The 15,142-nt window shown below is 40.7% G+C and overlaps 1 protein-coding gene across 1 annotated transcript in view; it reads right to left on the bottom strand.

Annotated features, from left to right (window-relative positions):
* PPM1H (protein phosphatase, Mg2+/Mn2+ dependent 1H) overlaps positions 1-15,142 on the bottom strand; it is a 317,942-nt gene that overhangs the window by 149,986 nt on the left and 152,814 nt on the right. Inside the window, exon 4 of the mRNA XM_036760023.1 lies at positions 9,808-9,920. Within this exon, the coding sequence (XP_036615918.1) occupies positions 9,808-9,920 (113 nt within the window). The remainder of the gene's footprint in view (positions 1-9,807; positions 9,921-15,142) is intronic.

Here is a 15,142-nt window from a genome sequence, read left to right as displayed (position 1 = left end):
TACAATATAGATATAAGGTAATCTCAGAAGAGAAGGCACCAGAATCTGGGGGATGGAGGATTGAGAGGGGGTGGGAGCGGTTAAGAGGCGAAAGACCAGGAAAGGGCTAAGCGCTAAGGGCTGCTCCTACATAAGGTGGTATTTAAGGCTGGAAGCCAAGAACTTGTGGAGGTGAAAGCGAGGAGGGAGGGCATTCCAGGCCCAGGAGAGAGCCAATACAAATGCACAAAGATGGCAGATCGAGTATCTTGGGTGAAGAAGACCAAAAAGGCCAGTATGGCTGGACTAGAGAGTGAATGGAAGGGAAGGCTTCATGAAGGAGGAACCATTTGAACTAGGTCTTATTTACTTTGAGTACTGTTTCCCATCAATGCTGTCTTCATTCCCATGATTCTTGTCAGTTTACTGTGCTTTTGAATCTATTTCCTTTATTTGAATTACTTTATGTAGGTCTCTCATATTCATTTGAATTCTCCTGTTTCATGCATAAGATCTCGGCAGGCAGACATGGGGGAAGGCATGCCAAGCTATGGGACAGATAGCCAAGTGCCATGACAAAACGACCCCCCACCCTCTTTTGAGGATAAATATCACCATTACATTATATTATTATTATTACTGCCTCTCTCCCTTTCTCCCTGGGGATTATAGAGCTCCTACATTAATACACTTTTCCTTCTCTATTATCTGAAAAGATCTCCAAGTGCTAGGAATTTGAGCTTAGATGAGTGATAGGGAAGAGAGAATAAGGTAGGAGGGAAGCTCAGTAGGAAAGCGCAAGGAATCAATAGTATGCTCATTGATATGGAGAAAGAAAATCATGAGTCAGGTTGGATAGAAAGACTAGAAAAAGAGAGAAGCTCCTCTATTCTAGAGTTTGAGAATCTGGCCTTTAGAAGCCCTACCTTTCTTAAAAAAAAAAAAAATGGTGGGGGGCGGTATTTCTGAGCAATATGCCACTTAGAGAAAGTGAAAGATTGCCTACGAGGCTTATGCATCTAGAGACATGGGGGTGTAAGAGTTTAAACCTTACCACCCACCTATCCCCCCCATCACTATTACAGTGAGTTATTCAGTTACTGCAAGAATGATGGGAAGTCCAAACCACAGGGTCACTATGAGTCTTGGAGGGACTGAGTAGGACTCTACAAGAGAGCAAGGGAGTCACTGGAATGTTGGGAGTAGTGCCCTATTGGCAATCCCAAAATCAGTTTCTTCGAAGAGTACCTGCTTTAGAGTATTTTATACATTCATTCTATCTTGTCTTGTCAGTCCTTTACATCTTTTGAGTTTTTGGTGGAGTGAAATAAAAGACTGTCCTGCACCAAATTTTTATTTGAAAAATTAAGTAAACTCAGAGTGGTGTCATCCAGAACACAGAAATTATCCTGCCACTCCCAGAGTACAAGAGAGGTTACCTGCATGTTTTTTTCATTTAAATGTTATAACAAACATCCTACCATTTGCTTTTTTTTTTTCAAACTCCTGATCCCATATGAACCCTGTAGGACTGGCATTCTTTTTTGTTGTAGTTGTTGCAGGGGGGAAAGCAGGGCAATTGGGTCAAGTGACTTGCCCAAGGTCACACTGCTAGTAAGTGTGTCAAGTGTCTGAGGCCGGATTTGAACTCAGGTCCTCCTGACTCCAGGGCTGGTGCTCTACTCACTGCACAACCTAGCTGCCCGTTGGAGAGGCATTCTTAACCTTTTTTGTGTCCTTCAGCAATTGGAAACCTATGGAGTCATTCTCAAAATAATATTTTTAAATGCATAAAATACACAGCATCAGAAATTTCCAGGTAATTACCACTTATATTGAAAGACTTATAAAAACAACTTTAACAAAAAGGTCCCAGGCTGCCCCAGGTTAAGAAATCTTCGTTCTAGGAGGTGGTTAAGGTGAACTAGTCTAGAAATTGAGAAGGGACTAGTTATGCTTTAAGCAGTTAAAAACATATGGTTGTCTCACTGGAAAGGCTAGTCTTTTCCTGCTGGGTCATTCTGAAGGGTTCAACAGACAAACAATTTCCTGTAAATGAACGGACAGTCTCTGGTAGGTCCAACATCAGGAGACTATCATTAATTGGCTGGCTTAGCAGGTTAAACAAGGCGCCAAGTTTAGAGGCTAGAGAATACCATATGGGACAGTCACCTAGGTTAGTGATGTTCCATTCTGCCCCTAGCTCCTCCAAAAGCATCTTATAAATGACTGCCACTGACTGCAAGGGGGACCAGAGCAAGAATAATAGGTCAGTACATATTCATGCCACTCCTGCAGAAAAATCCCCAAAGTATTTAGCTTTATAGAAATAGGTCAGTCACTTGACAATGTAACAAGTCATATAAGGAAAAAAGAATTACTGCCCACCAACAGCTTACAATCTAAGCACGTTTGATTGGGATTATCATACAGACTCAAAGCCTCCAATAAGAACTTCTCTGACTTGGTAAAACTGCCAACATGTAACATATAGCAGCTAGTTATCTGGCAACAGAGAAGGACAAATGGTACATTAGTTTAATTAGGGCTCCGTTCACACATCTACTGCCAACTCAAATCATTTGTTTGAATTTTAAGCTCTCTTGCCTTCATTAGTGCTTGTCAGTAAGTGATAATGTGTACAAATTTCTACAAGTATGTTTAAATCAGTGCATTTACCTTTCCTGGGTATTTTTCTATTCCAACACCTCTAATTTCAGCAAAAGTTCTTACACCTTTAAGCCATCAACTACCATTAACAACAGAGTTAATGGCTAAGTTAATTGCATTTTCCTTGTGATCCAAACCAATATGCCTACACATTGGCTCTGGCTGCTTTTTAATCTGACCAAAAAACCACAAAGAACGTGTACCTGAGCTCATGAGCATTTAAGACAATTCTTTATCCCTCCTTGATGAGCCCACCTCCCTCAAGGTCTTAGTTATACTATGATCCTCAGTTTGAGTTTTGACTACATTATTGATAGTGATTCTAATCTGTGTGTGTGTGTGTGTGTGTGTGTGTGTGTGCGTGCGTGCGTGTGTGTGTATAATATGTATGTGCCACTAGGCATTGTTGCATGAGATTTTTTTTGTCTTTCACTTCTTCTTCTTTTTAATCATTATTTATTTATTTAATATTTTTAGTTTTCAGCATTAATTTTCACAAGAGTTTGAATTGCAAATTTTCTCCCCATTTCTACCCTCCCTCCCACTCCAAGATGGCATATATTCTGATTGCCCTGATCCCCAGTCAACGCTCCCTTCTGTCACCCCACTCATCTCCATCCCCTTTTGCCTTACTTTCTCGTAAGGCAAGATAGATTTTTATGCCCCATTGCCTGTATATCTTATTTCCTAGTTGCGTGCAAAAACTTTTTTTTTGAACATCTGTTTTTAAAACTTTGAGTTCCAAATTCTCTCCCCTCTTTCCTCCCCACCCACCCTCCCTAAGAAGGCAAGCAATTCAACACAGGCCACATGTGTATCATTATGCAAAACCCTTCCACAATACTCATGTTGTGAAAGACTAACTATATTTTGCTCCCTCCTATCCTATCCCCCTTTATCCAATTTTCTCCCTTGACCCTGTCTCTTTTCAAAAGTGCTTGCTTTTGATTACCTCCTCCCTCTATCTGCCCTGCCTTCTATCATCCCCCTTTTTTATCTCCTTCTTCCTTCTTTCCTGGGGGGTAAAATACCCAATTGAGTGTGTATGTTATTGCCTCCTCAGGTCAAACCTGATGAGAGCAAGATTCACTCATTCCCTCTCACCTGCCCCCTCTTCCCTTCCCACAGAACTGCTTTTTCTTGCCACTTTTATGCAAGATAATTTACCCCATTCTATTTCTCCCTCTCTCAATATATTCCTCTCTCATCCCTTAATTTGATTTTATTTGTTTAGATATCATCCCTTCATATTCAACTCACCCTGTGCCCTCTGTCTATCTATCTATCTATCTATCTATATATATATATATATGTACATATGTATGTATATTCCTTTCAACTACCCTCATACTGAGGTCTCATAAATTATACACATCATCTTTCCATGCAGGAATGTAAACAAAACAGTTCAACTTTAGTAAGTCCCTTATGATTTCTCTTTCTTGTTTACCTTTTCATGCTTCTCTTGATTCTTGTGTTTGAAAGTCAAATTTTCTATTCAGCTCTGGTCTTTTCACTGAGAAAGCTTGAAAGTCCTCTATTTTATTGAAGATCCATATTTTGCTTTGGAGCATGATACTCAGTTTTGCTGGGTATGTGATTCTTGGTTTTAATCCTAGCTCCATTGACCTCCGGAATATTGTATCATATTCCAAGCCTTTCAATCCCTTAAGGTAGAAGCTGCTAGATCTTGTGTTATCCTGACTGTGTTTCCACAATACTCAAATTATTTCTTTCTGGCTGCTTGCAGTATTTTCTCCTTGATCTGGGAGCTCTGGAATTTGGCAACGTTTCTAGGAGTCTTTTTTTGGGATCTTTTTCAGAAGGCAATGGGTGGATTCTTTCAATTTCTATTTTACCTTCTGACTCTAGAATATCGTGGCAGTTCTCCTTGATAATTTCTTGAAAGATCACATCTAGGTTCTTTTTTTGATCATGGCTTTCAGGTAGTCCAAGAATTTTTAAATTATCTCTCCTGGATCTATTTTCCAGGTCAGTGGTTATTCCAATGAGATATTTCACATTGTCTTCCACATTTTCATTCCTCTGGTTCTGTTTTATAATATCTTGTTTTCTCCTAAAGTCACTAGCTTCCACTTGCTCCAATCTAATTTTTAAGGTAGTATTTTCTTCAGTGGTCTTTTGGACCTCCTTTTCCATTTGGCTAATTCTGCCTTTCAAGGCATTCTTCTCCTCATTGGCTTTTTGGAGCTCTTTTGCCATTTGAGTTAGTCTATTTTTTAAGGTGTTATTTTCTTCAGTATTTTTTTGGGCCTCCTTTAGCCAGTCATTGACTTGTTTTTCATGGTTTTCTCACATCCTTCTCATTTCTCTTCCCAATTTTTCCTCTATTTCTCTAACTTAATTTTCCAAATCCTTTTTGAGCTCTTCCATGGCCTGAGACCAGTTCATGTTTTTCTTGGAGGCTTTTGATGTAGGCTCTTTGACTTTGTTGACTTCTTCTGGCTGTGTGTTTTGGTCTTCTGTGTCCCCAAAGAAAGATTCCAAAGTCTGAGTCTGAATCTGAGTTCATGTTCGCTGCCTAGTCATGTTCCCAGTCAACTACTTGACCCTTGAGTTTTTCGTTGGGGTGTGACTGCTTATAGAGTAGAGAGTACTTTGTCCCAAGGTTGAGGGGCTGCACTGTTGTTTTCAGAGCTTTTTCTATACAGCAAGCTCTGCTACACTAGCGCCCCTCCTTCCCCAAGAACCGCCAACCCGGACCGCGACTCAGATCTAAGCAGGCTCTGCATTCCCGCTCTGGTCTGCCACTTAATTCCTCCCACCAGGTGGGCCTGGGGGCCAGAAGCAACTGCAGCTATAGTTCTGTCCTCGGAGCTGTACCACCTCCGCTGCCCCCGGGGTGGTGGCTGAACCTCAAACTCCTTTCACTCTGTCCCTGCAGCTTTTCCCACTAACCTTCTCTGTTGTCTTTGGTGTTTGTGGGTTGAGAAGTCTGGTAACTGCCACAGCTCACTGATTCAGGGCGCTAGGGCCTGCTCCTCCTGGCTCCCGGTCTGGTTGGTCCAGGCCCAGCCCACGCTGGGCTCTGCCCCTCTCTGCTCCCAGCTCTGTGTGATAGACCTTACCCAGAAACCATCCAGGCTGTCCTGGGCTGGAGCCCTGCTTCCCTCTACTATTTTGTGGGTTCTGCAGTTCTAGAATTTGTTCAGAGCTATTTTTTATAGGTGTTTGGAGGGTCCTGGGGCAGAGCTTTAGGCGAGTCCCTGCTTTCCAACCGCCACCTTGGCTCTGCCCCTGCTGCATGAGATTTTAACAAAAGGAGAAACTGAGGCAGATGTCTGCGCAACACAACATTTATCAGCAAGCGTATGCTACTTGTCAATAAATGGGTCAATAGCTTGGCTCCATGAAAGTCAAAGACTCCAAGCAAAGAGACAATTCTCCCTTTTGTAGGTTTTGGGGAGTACAGAACAAAGAACAGAGGAGGACAGATGACAGAGCTGAGGTGCACGGAACAACATGACTGGTTGGAAATTTGGTAATCGGGGCTAGCAATACCACCCCCCCTACTCCCCCCACCTCTCATCAGAAGTGCTGACGGTCTGAATGCAGGTGCAAGATAGCAAAGCAGACATCCTTCAAGGGAGAAACTTGGTGGAGTAAACAGATCAAGGCCAAACTCCTTTTCTGTTCACACACATTCTCCAAGGTCAGTTAAATTCCTTGAGCAAGGGAGCTGGATTTTTAAACTTAACCCATTACAGGCCAGCTGAACTCTGAACTACACTCACAGACAAAGATGGGTTAGGCAGTTGCAGGATGAAAGTGGTTAATGGGACAAAATCAATTACTTTGTAAAGAGGAATAATAAGAAAATGATCCAGGATCAATTTTTAATCTTCTCAGAATCCCTGTTTCCCAATCATAAATGGAATAAGAGTAGCTAGCCCTCAAGAGGTGAATGAATTTATTTTTATTTATTAAGCACTTACTGAGTACCAAGCAATGGGAATACATAATAGAAAATTAAGTCCCTACTTTTAAGGAAGGAAGAAGTGTAAAAATGGTACACGCTCATGAAGTACAATAAAAAACAGTATCATCTTGGAGCCAGGAGAGACTTCTCAATGACCCTTACTAGTTCTGTGACCACTGGTGAATCACTGAAATCTCTCTGAGCTGTGGTTCCCTTATTGGCAAAATAGGGAAAAAGCATACCCACCTCACAGGATCTTCACCTGACAATAAGATGAGGATGAATTTAAATTCTAAATCTGGGCTTCTTAACCTTTTTTATGTCATGGAATCCTCGGGCAGTCTGTGGAAGCCAGACTGAGCCTTTCTCAGTTTAATAATTTTTAAATATATAAAATAAAATACATGAGATTACAAAGGAAAACAGTTGTATTGAAATATTTTTACATGATAGGTCACACAGCCAGCATGAGGTCAGAGGCAGAATTTGAATCCAGTTCTTGCTGGCTCAGAGGCCAAGCTCGCTATCTGTGTTGTTTCTCATTAACGGTATATAGATTAAGTGGTACCCTCTACATGGGTAACAGATGGAGAAATGGTGCTATGTAAATGCAGTGGAATTTTATGCAGCAGCCAATGTTGGATTCAGAGAAACTTGAGAAAACTTATATGAACTGATACAGAACAAAGAGAACAGAATTAGGAGAACAAGTTAAACAGTAATATTTTAAAGAAAAACAGTTTTGAAAGATGTGTGAACTACAGTCAGTACAATAACCAAGAGCCATTCCAGAGGACCAGCGATGAAATGTGCTACTCACCTCACGACAGAGTAGTAAAGGACTTGAGGTACAGGATGAGACATATGTTTTACAACACAGCCAATGAAGGATTTGTTTTGCTTGACTATGAATACTTGTTATAAGGATTTTGTTTTTCTTTCTTTTTATTTTTTAAGGGAAGGAGGTAGGAGAGGATGCTAAGAAAGGAAGGAAGGAAGGAAAAGGAGGAAGGAAGGAAGGAAGGAAGGAAGGGAGAGTCTTTGAAACATTTCTTTTAAAATAAAATGCCAGAAGGAAACACAGACAAACAGGGCAGATTTGACTATCACATGATGAATTATATACTTAGAAAGAAAAAACAAATGGGATGCAATAAAGAATAAAGCTTTCAGGACCAAGCCAACTAACGGTAGGCTTGAATGGAATGTTACGTGAGCTGGTTTGCCCTGTATGATCCATATCTCTGTTGCCCTGAATCCCACTTAGTCTGTCTTCTTGAGCTGCCATACTTTCCAGAAACACTGGACCCAGAGTGTACAAGAGGCCCTGAACGTGTCAAGGGCGCAACTCCTTACCTGTCACCCCGAGCTGCCATAATGTGTTGTTCGCAGCCCAAGCTAGACTCCCTGTGCGTCCTTTGGAGTCAAGATAAGCTCCAGTCAGTCAGTCTGCACCAGACTGAGAAGCTGCTTGTGTGGCTGGGACCCTTGGAGAGAAGCACATCATCCTACCCTTCACGGTCTAGCACAGGGGTGGAGAACCTGCAGCCTCGAGGCCACATGAGGCCCTCTTAAGTCCTCAAGTGCAGCCCTTTGACTGAATCCAAAGTTCGCAGAACAAGTCCCCTTAATAAAAGGGTTTATTCTGTAAAACTGCTGGACTCTAGTAGTTCCCAAGGGAAAAGAATGGCACTTTGGCCATCATCTTGCTCCTCCTCTTCCCACCTTAAATGCACCTTTCCTCCTCCAATTTAGGAGATTTCAGTTTCCTCCTCTTTCTTTTGTGGGACTGTCATAAATACGCAAGCTTCTCTTTGGGTTGTGAACTCTTTGCTCTTGCTTAGGGTTCCACACGCATTCACTTCTCTTGTAATAAACCTGGTTTTTCATGTAAGTTTTGCAAAGTTGCAATTGACTGCCTCTTGACAACTCGCATGGTTATGGTAGCAGCAGACACGAGGCCGGCGGGTAGATAAGGACTTGGGGGAAACAGTGCCCCAAATAATGCAAATAATCATGCCCTGATGTGAGAATAAAGGAGAAGACCAATGAACCACTTCCAAGAAAAGCCACCTTGACAAACAGCCGCACCGATCTCAAAAGGCCCTGATCACAGAGATGGGCGTGCGTCACCAACGAAAGTTTAGAATTACATTGGACATGTTTACAAAAGAGGCTTGTGAATATAGAATACAATTTAGAAGGACGTAAATAAAAAATGGTTAAAATAAACATGTTTCATCACGTAAAGTGGTAAGCTTTATTCACCTTTAAATTCGCACATCACACAGAACGTCCATTCCCTTGTCACACTTAAGGAAGGAGGAGAGGGAACGAACATTTGTTAAGTACCTACCATGTGCTAGGCCCTGTGCTAAGTGTTTTACAAATATCTCCTTTGATAAATGAAATTTTACTCTCATTTGTGAGCAGAGATCTGTTTCTTTGTAGTATAAATGATTCACACTCTCCAAAGGGCTTTGTGAGTAGCAGTAATAACAGTTAATAATAGCTAACATTTCTATAGTGATAATTCTGTACCAGGGACCATGCTAATATATTATAATTGTTATCTCATTCGATCCTCACAACCTTGGGAGGCAGGTGATGAGGAAACTGAAGCAACCAGGGGTTATGTGACTTGCCCAGGGTCACACAGCCAATAAAGTGTCTGGGGCCAGATTTAAACACAAGTGTTCCTGACTCCAGGCCCGGTGCTCTACCCACTGCCCAACCCAGCTGGCCCAGCAGCGGATATACTTTGCTGTAGACTGAGGGGTGAGAAAAACCAGCAGGGAAACAGAAGTAAAAGTAGAAGGATTGTCTGGGGAGCTCAAAGGCACGGTCTTTTGTCCTCAATGAGGATGGCAAGGTTCTCCCACATTGAGAATTAAAAATAAATCTCTAGCAGATGCCCCCAGCCACACTTAACCTGTGACCAACAGTCTTGCACACATGAAGACTGCTGCTTTGGTTATATCTCGGGTATTGTGGACCAGAGAAAAGCTGACTGCAAAGCTTGTCCTAGTCAATCAACAATCAATAAGCATTTATTAAGCACCTGTAAAGACAAACATAGAAAATCCCTGCCCTCAAAGTGCTTACATATCAACAGAAGAGAGAATGCATGTGGGCGCGCATGTGCGCACACACACACAGATGTGATGAAGAATAAAATCAACACAGTCGATTAAGTACAAAATCGATAACACGCTTACCTGCTATCGCCAGCATTGGCCACGTACAGCTTTCCTAAGAGGCAGACCACAACGAGGGCTGTACAGCCTCCAGATATGTTATATGTGCTCCTCTCTCGTTCGATCTGCAGGTCCTGAAAAAGAAAAGGACCATGTCAGCTCGACCTGTCAAAATCGCTCCATGAGCCAAAGACTCGCCTTCACTGCTCCCTGTATTTATCTCACACACGAGGTAACTCAATGTCTTTTGAAAAAAAAATTATGATGCACTTGAGAAATAATCATAATAACTTCTAACATTTGTAGAGTGCTTTATGGTTTGCAAAGTTTCACAAATATACACATTTTGATACACAAAGAATAGAACAAGAGTGTCACATATCGGAATGTCTTTCAAAGGAATGAAACAAAAACCTTTTTTGGTGCTGTTCTAACCAAAATAAATGAACATCAAACATAAGGGTCAATCTTAGCCCCAGGGGAGCGGTAAGAAAATTTGTCTCCTGCCTATCAGTAGAGAAATAGGGACTAATAATACTAATAATTGAATTTTATGTAGAGCTTTAAGGTTTACAAAATACTCTAAAAGTCATTTGATCCTGGCAACAACTCTGGGAAATGGAGGCTATTAATAGCCCAATTTTACAGATGAGTAAACTGAGGCAAGGAGAGAGAGGGAGAGAGAGAGTGTTAAGTGATTTGCCCAGGAACACAAAGCTATTAAATGTCTAGGTCATATTCAAATTCAGGTCTTCTGGACTCCAGGCCCAGTACTCTTATCTTGTGCGCCACCTCTTAGTTTTGTCCTCTGTATATAGTGAAGCTCATAATAGAACCTACCTCCTAGGGTCTGTTGTAAGGATCAAGTAAGATAACAGTTATTTAGCAGAATGCTTGGCACAGAGTTAAGTGCTTATACAAATACTAGCTATTATCGTAGTTACAAAATGCTATATGTGTTCTTAGGCATAGTCACTGAGATACTCAGTTTTGTTTAACTGTCTTATTTATTTTTTACAAACAAGGATGTATGTATGTATATATACATATGTGTGTGCATGTGTGTGTATGTACACACACATGCACACACATATATACATATACACACATACATATATATGTAGTGATAGGGTCATATCTGGAAATGGAGTGTGACATCAAAATAAATGGCACCGATAAAACTTATTCAAAAAAATAAAAGCCCCTTACATTTACTTAGCCCTCCCTCACATGATCCCAGCACAAAGCTGGGAAATCCCAGATCAAAGGACAAAGACGAGAAGAGGAGAACGTAAGGATGCATACAACTAGAATGGAACGGGTCAAGAGAAATGGACCTATCACTCATCACCAGGAGGTGAGTCATTTTAAGGGCTGGACAGGCCACCTGAACTGACACGGAACATGACACAAGAATGACAATGGTGTCAAATGGCTGGACCTGTCTAATACTGACCAGCCCAAAGCCTAATACTGAGTTCTTTTTTCACACGCAGAGTGGAAGTCACTAATAATTAAATATACTCAACGTGGCCAGGAACAAAACACCCACGATCTGACACCCTAATACGTGCCCACTGGCTCTGATCCTACTTTTTCTTCTCCTGCTATCACCAAAGCAAATAGTGAGACAGGTGAAAAATCCCCAGGAGAATACACAACAGAATTCAATAATATTTCTATTAATGAAGGAGGATGAGTTCTACTGGTAATTTATCACCGAAAACTTCATCATCGAAGGTGGAGAGAGTAGAGAGGGTCATATTCCACGGTGCCGCATAATGAAGGAATTGGGTGGGAAGATATAGCAACAGCCAAATTTCACTGAATATTAACTAAAACACTAAACTGAAGATATAAGCTATCCCAAAAGTCTTAGCAGCAGCTTTAAGCTTTAATAGCTGAATAGCTTAAATAGACTTAAAAGCTTCAAATTGCACTAAATCTTTTGGAACAGTCTATACGATTTGGAAACCAGAGACAGGATTCAAATTAGGGGTGTTAGGGAAGACAGGAGACAGGGATGAGGTCTAGCTGAAGATGGCAATCTTTGACTCCATTCCTTAGAACAGACCTATAGAGTAAAGATGCAGCATCCAGGACCAAATCTCCTGTCCCTTGACTTGGGATTTCTCTGAGAAACAGGGGCCATAGTTGGGGGAAGACTTTATGGTTCATTACTTAAGGTAGGAACAAATCACTTAATCTCTCTGAGCCTATTTCCTCAACTGTAAAACAGGATATTAAGAGTACCTATCTCACAGGGATATTGTGAGTGTCAAAGGTATGTAAAGCACCACAGTCTCTGAAAAATCAAAACCACAAGTCACTCAAAGGGCACTGGGAAGATATACAAGGGTTCTGTAAGCAGGATGCTGAATATTAGTAAAGAATGATATGCATGACAGAAGGGGCATAAAAATTAGTAAACATATAAGAAACATTAGCTCCTTGAGGACGGGGCTGTTTTTGTCTTTGTATCTTCAACACTTAATACAGTGCAGGGTAATATAGTTACATATTAAATGCTTAATAAATATTTATTGATGGATTGAAATGTTTGATGGGAAAGGAAGCTAGCTGGTCCAGGCACTTAGAAGAAGAGATAACAAGAAAAGAATGTGAGATATACTGGTATCCACACCATGTCCTAAGAATTTGAACAAGCGTTCTTAACCTGCTGTCTGTGAACTTTCGAAAAACAAAACCAAACCCTGATAATAATATTTTAATGTAATTTGGTTTCATTTCTAATCTTATGCATTCAAAAATGCTTGAGAAAGCAGTCCATGACCCCCCTCAAAAGTTAATTGTCTGCTCTAGAGAAAGCCCCCCCAGCATGTTAGGTGGCCCCATGTGGATGATTTATGAGAGATGAGATCTATGGGGAGGATTGGGGAAGACTGGCAATGGGTGGATGGGTTACAGAGCTGTACCTCAGGAAGGATTAACCACTTCAATGAGGTCCTGAATCCACAAAAGTTAGCTGACCTGCCCCACCCAAAGTCACACAGCTAGTTCAGAAACATAGCCAGGACTCCTGGACCAGTAATCTCCCATTACACCAGGTTACCCAGCTACAGAATACAAGGAGCCCTTAAAACAGAGCGTGGGGAATGGGGAAAGGGGAGAGGAGGGAAGGGGAAGATATTCTACAAAGAAGGAGGATGAGGGAAAAGACCAACTTTAAAGCAGGCTTGCACAACATAGAGCCACCAAAAGATTTCAGGCTGCCCATGAAAAATGTAGGGTTGCCACTGCCCCCGCTCTTGTTTTGTCATGTGACAACCATTGTCAGTCTGTCTCTAACCTATCTATGGCCTGAAGAAGCTTAGTTTACTTTAATTTTGGCCCCTACCTAATGCCAACTTGTGCAGGTCTGCTTTAAAGACTTCACAATTTCCCAAGGCTCATTCCAGTTTATCTTTAACTGGATAGGGTTAAAGGTTTGAAGGTTGTGTAGGTTATTTCTGTCACACAACTACAAATCAGGCAGCTCAGTTTGACATCGTTAGTGAAGGTGAGGAAGTGTAGATGGATGAATGAAAAAAAAAACATTTATTAAGTGCTTACCTATACAAAAAGAAAAGACAGATTCAAATAGAAATACGGATATAATGTAGATACAAAAAAGAAAAGACATGAAAAAATCCTCAGGGTCTTAAGTCAGGAGACCTAGTCCAGGCATTGCTATAACTAGCTATATGAACTTAGACCAGTCACTACTTATATGGGCCCTTATTTTCTCAAACTTTGCAAAAATAAGGAGATTGGACTAAATGATATAATGAAAGGTGACATAAGGAAACTTTTTGTAAACTTGGAAATGCTGTGCAAACATTAACTGTGCCGTTCAACAAATGGTCTACAACATACCACCCCCTTCTCTAACATACATTTAAAAACAAAACAAAAACATGAGAAATATTGTCTTAGGGGAGTTTGTTTCACAAGAGATCAATCAGTAATTGCTACACTGAAATGACCCAAGTCAAAGTCAAAACCTGATCACTTGAAACAAGGGTATTTCATTAAAACAATATATAAATTTCACAAACAGTAACCACCCTAACTATTAGTAAAAGCTCTCTTGCCTTATAACAACTGATACCTCCTGAGGTGTTGACCCTCTCTTTTCACCAATAGGATCAATATTTGTTAAATACGTAATAGTACGGCTGAATGACAGCATTCATTAAATGTTTTGAATACTCACGCCTTTGCATACAATATGAGGATTTCAGTCTGAATGCTGACAGTTTAAGACACAATATTCTCCCTCTCCCTCCTCTTTCCCCCAAACTTCCCCACTCCCTCCCAAATCCACAAGGTCAATTACAAAACACTGCCCTCCATTTAAAACAAAAATCTCTCTGGAACCCTTCCAGACAATCCAATGTAGACATTATAGCAGGAGGTCTTATTCACCATAGTTTGCATAACAAAAATTATTGGTCATATTATTATTCAGCTGGTTTAGAAATCTAGTCACAATGCTCAACCCTACAACCTTCAGATTTAACCGGGGAATAGCAGTTCTCACTTTTAATTGGTAGGAAATTTACCATTTATTAGCTTTGTCAGTTGACAATGTGCTATTATGTATGGGGTAGAATAGAGAGAAAGTCCTCAAAAAAAACTTTTTGTTATCACCCTTCATCCTTTATTAACTTTTTCTGAATGCCCATTTTTGCAATGGCTTTTCAAAAATACCAACTTCGCATGATAACCAGTACCTTTCTCCATTTTGTTCAAGTAACTTTTCTAATGCGTACCTGCACTCATTACTGCCATCCCTCACACACACACATATGCACACACGCATTTTAATTGCAAATAAGCTCCTAGGGATCATATTGACTAGGCACTGAAGGATATTTATTTTCACAAGCTGTGTCTCATGCCAGCTTCCCTTAAAGGAGAAAGGGAACCAGATAAAGGACCTACTGACATTAAAATATACTGTTCCATATATTCTAAAATTGGGTCCAAGGAGAGTATATTCTAAAAATAATTGCTTTTCTCTTAGCCTTTTATCTTTAGAAAAGTCAAAATAGCACATTTGTCTTCTCCCTACTTCCTACTCTTTAAATACATTTCAGATCATCAAATTCTTACGGGCTGAGTTATTTCTCTGTCGCACAACACAAATTATTATATGACCAATTAACATATTTGGCGATCAGTTTGAAATTTGCCAAGTGAGAGATACCTTTTTGTTAAGCCACCCACTATCCAGAGATGGTTGTCCTTGTTTAAAAACCAACCACAAAAAATACTGGTCTCAGGTTAAGAATACCTGTCCTTCAATTTAAGGACAAGCCTCCCTTCTTCAGCTAGGAAGATAAGCCTGTCA

The sequence above is a fragment of the Trichosurus vulpecula genome, chromosome 5 (genome assembly GCF_011100635.1).
Source record: "Trichosurus vulpecula isolate mTriVul1 chromosome 5, mTriVul1.pri, whole genome shotgun sequence".
NCBI classification, from domain to species: domain Eukaryota; kingdom Metazoa; phylum Chordata; class Mammalia; order Diprotodontia; family Phalangeridae; genus Trichosurus; species Trichosurus vulpecula.
Note: the sequence above shows the minus strand (reverse complement) of the source record. Positions and strands in the feature narration are given on the sequence as shown.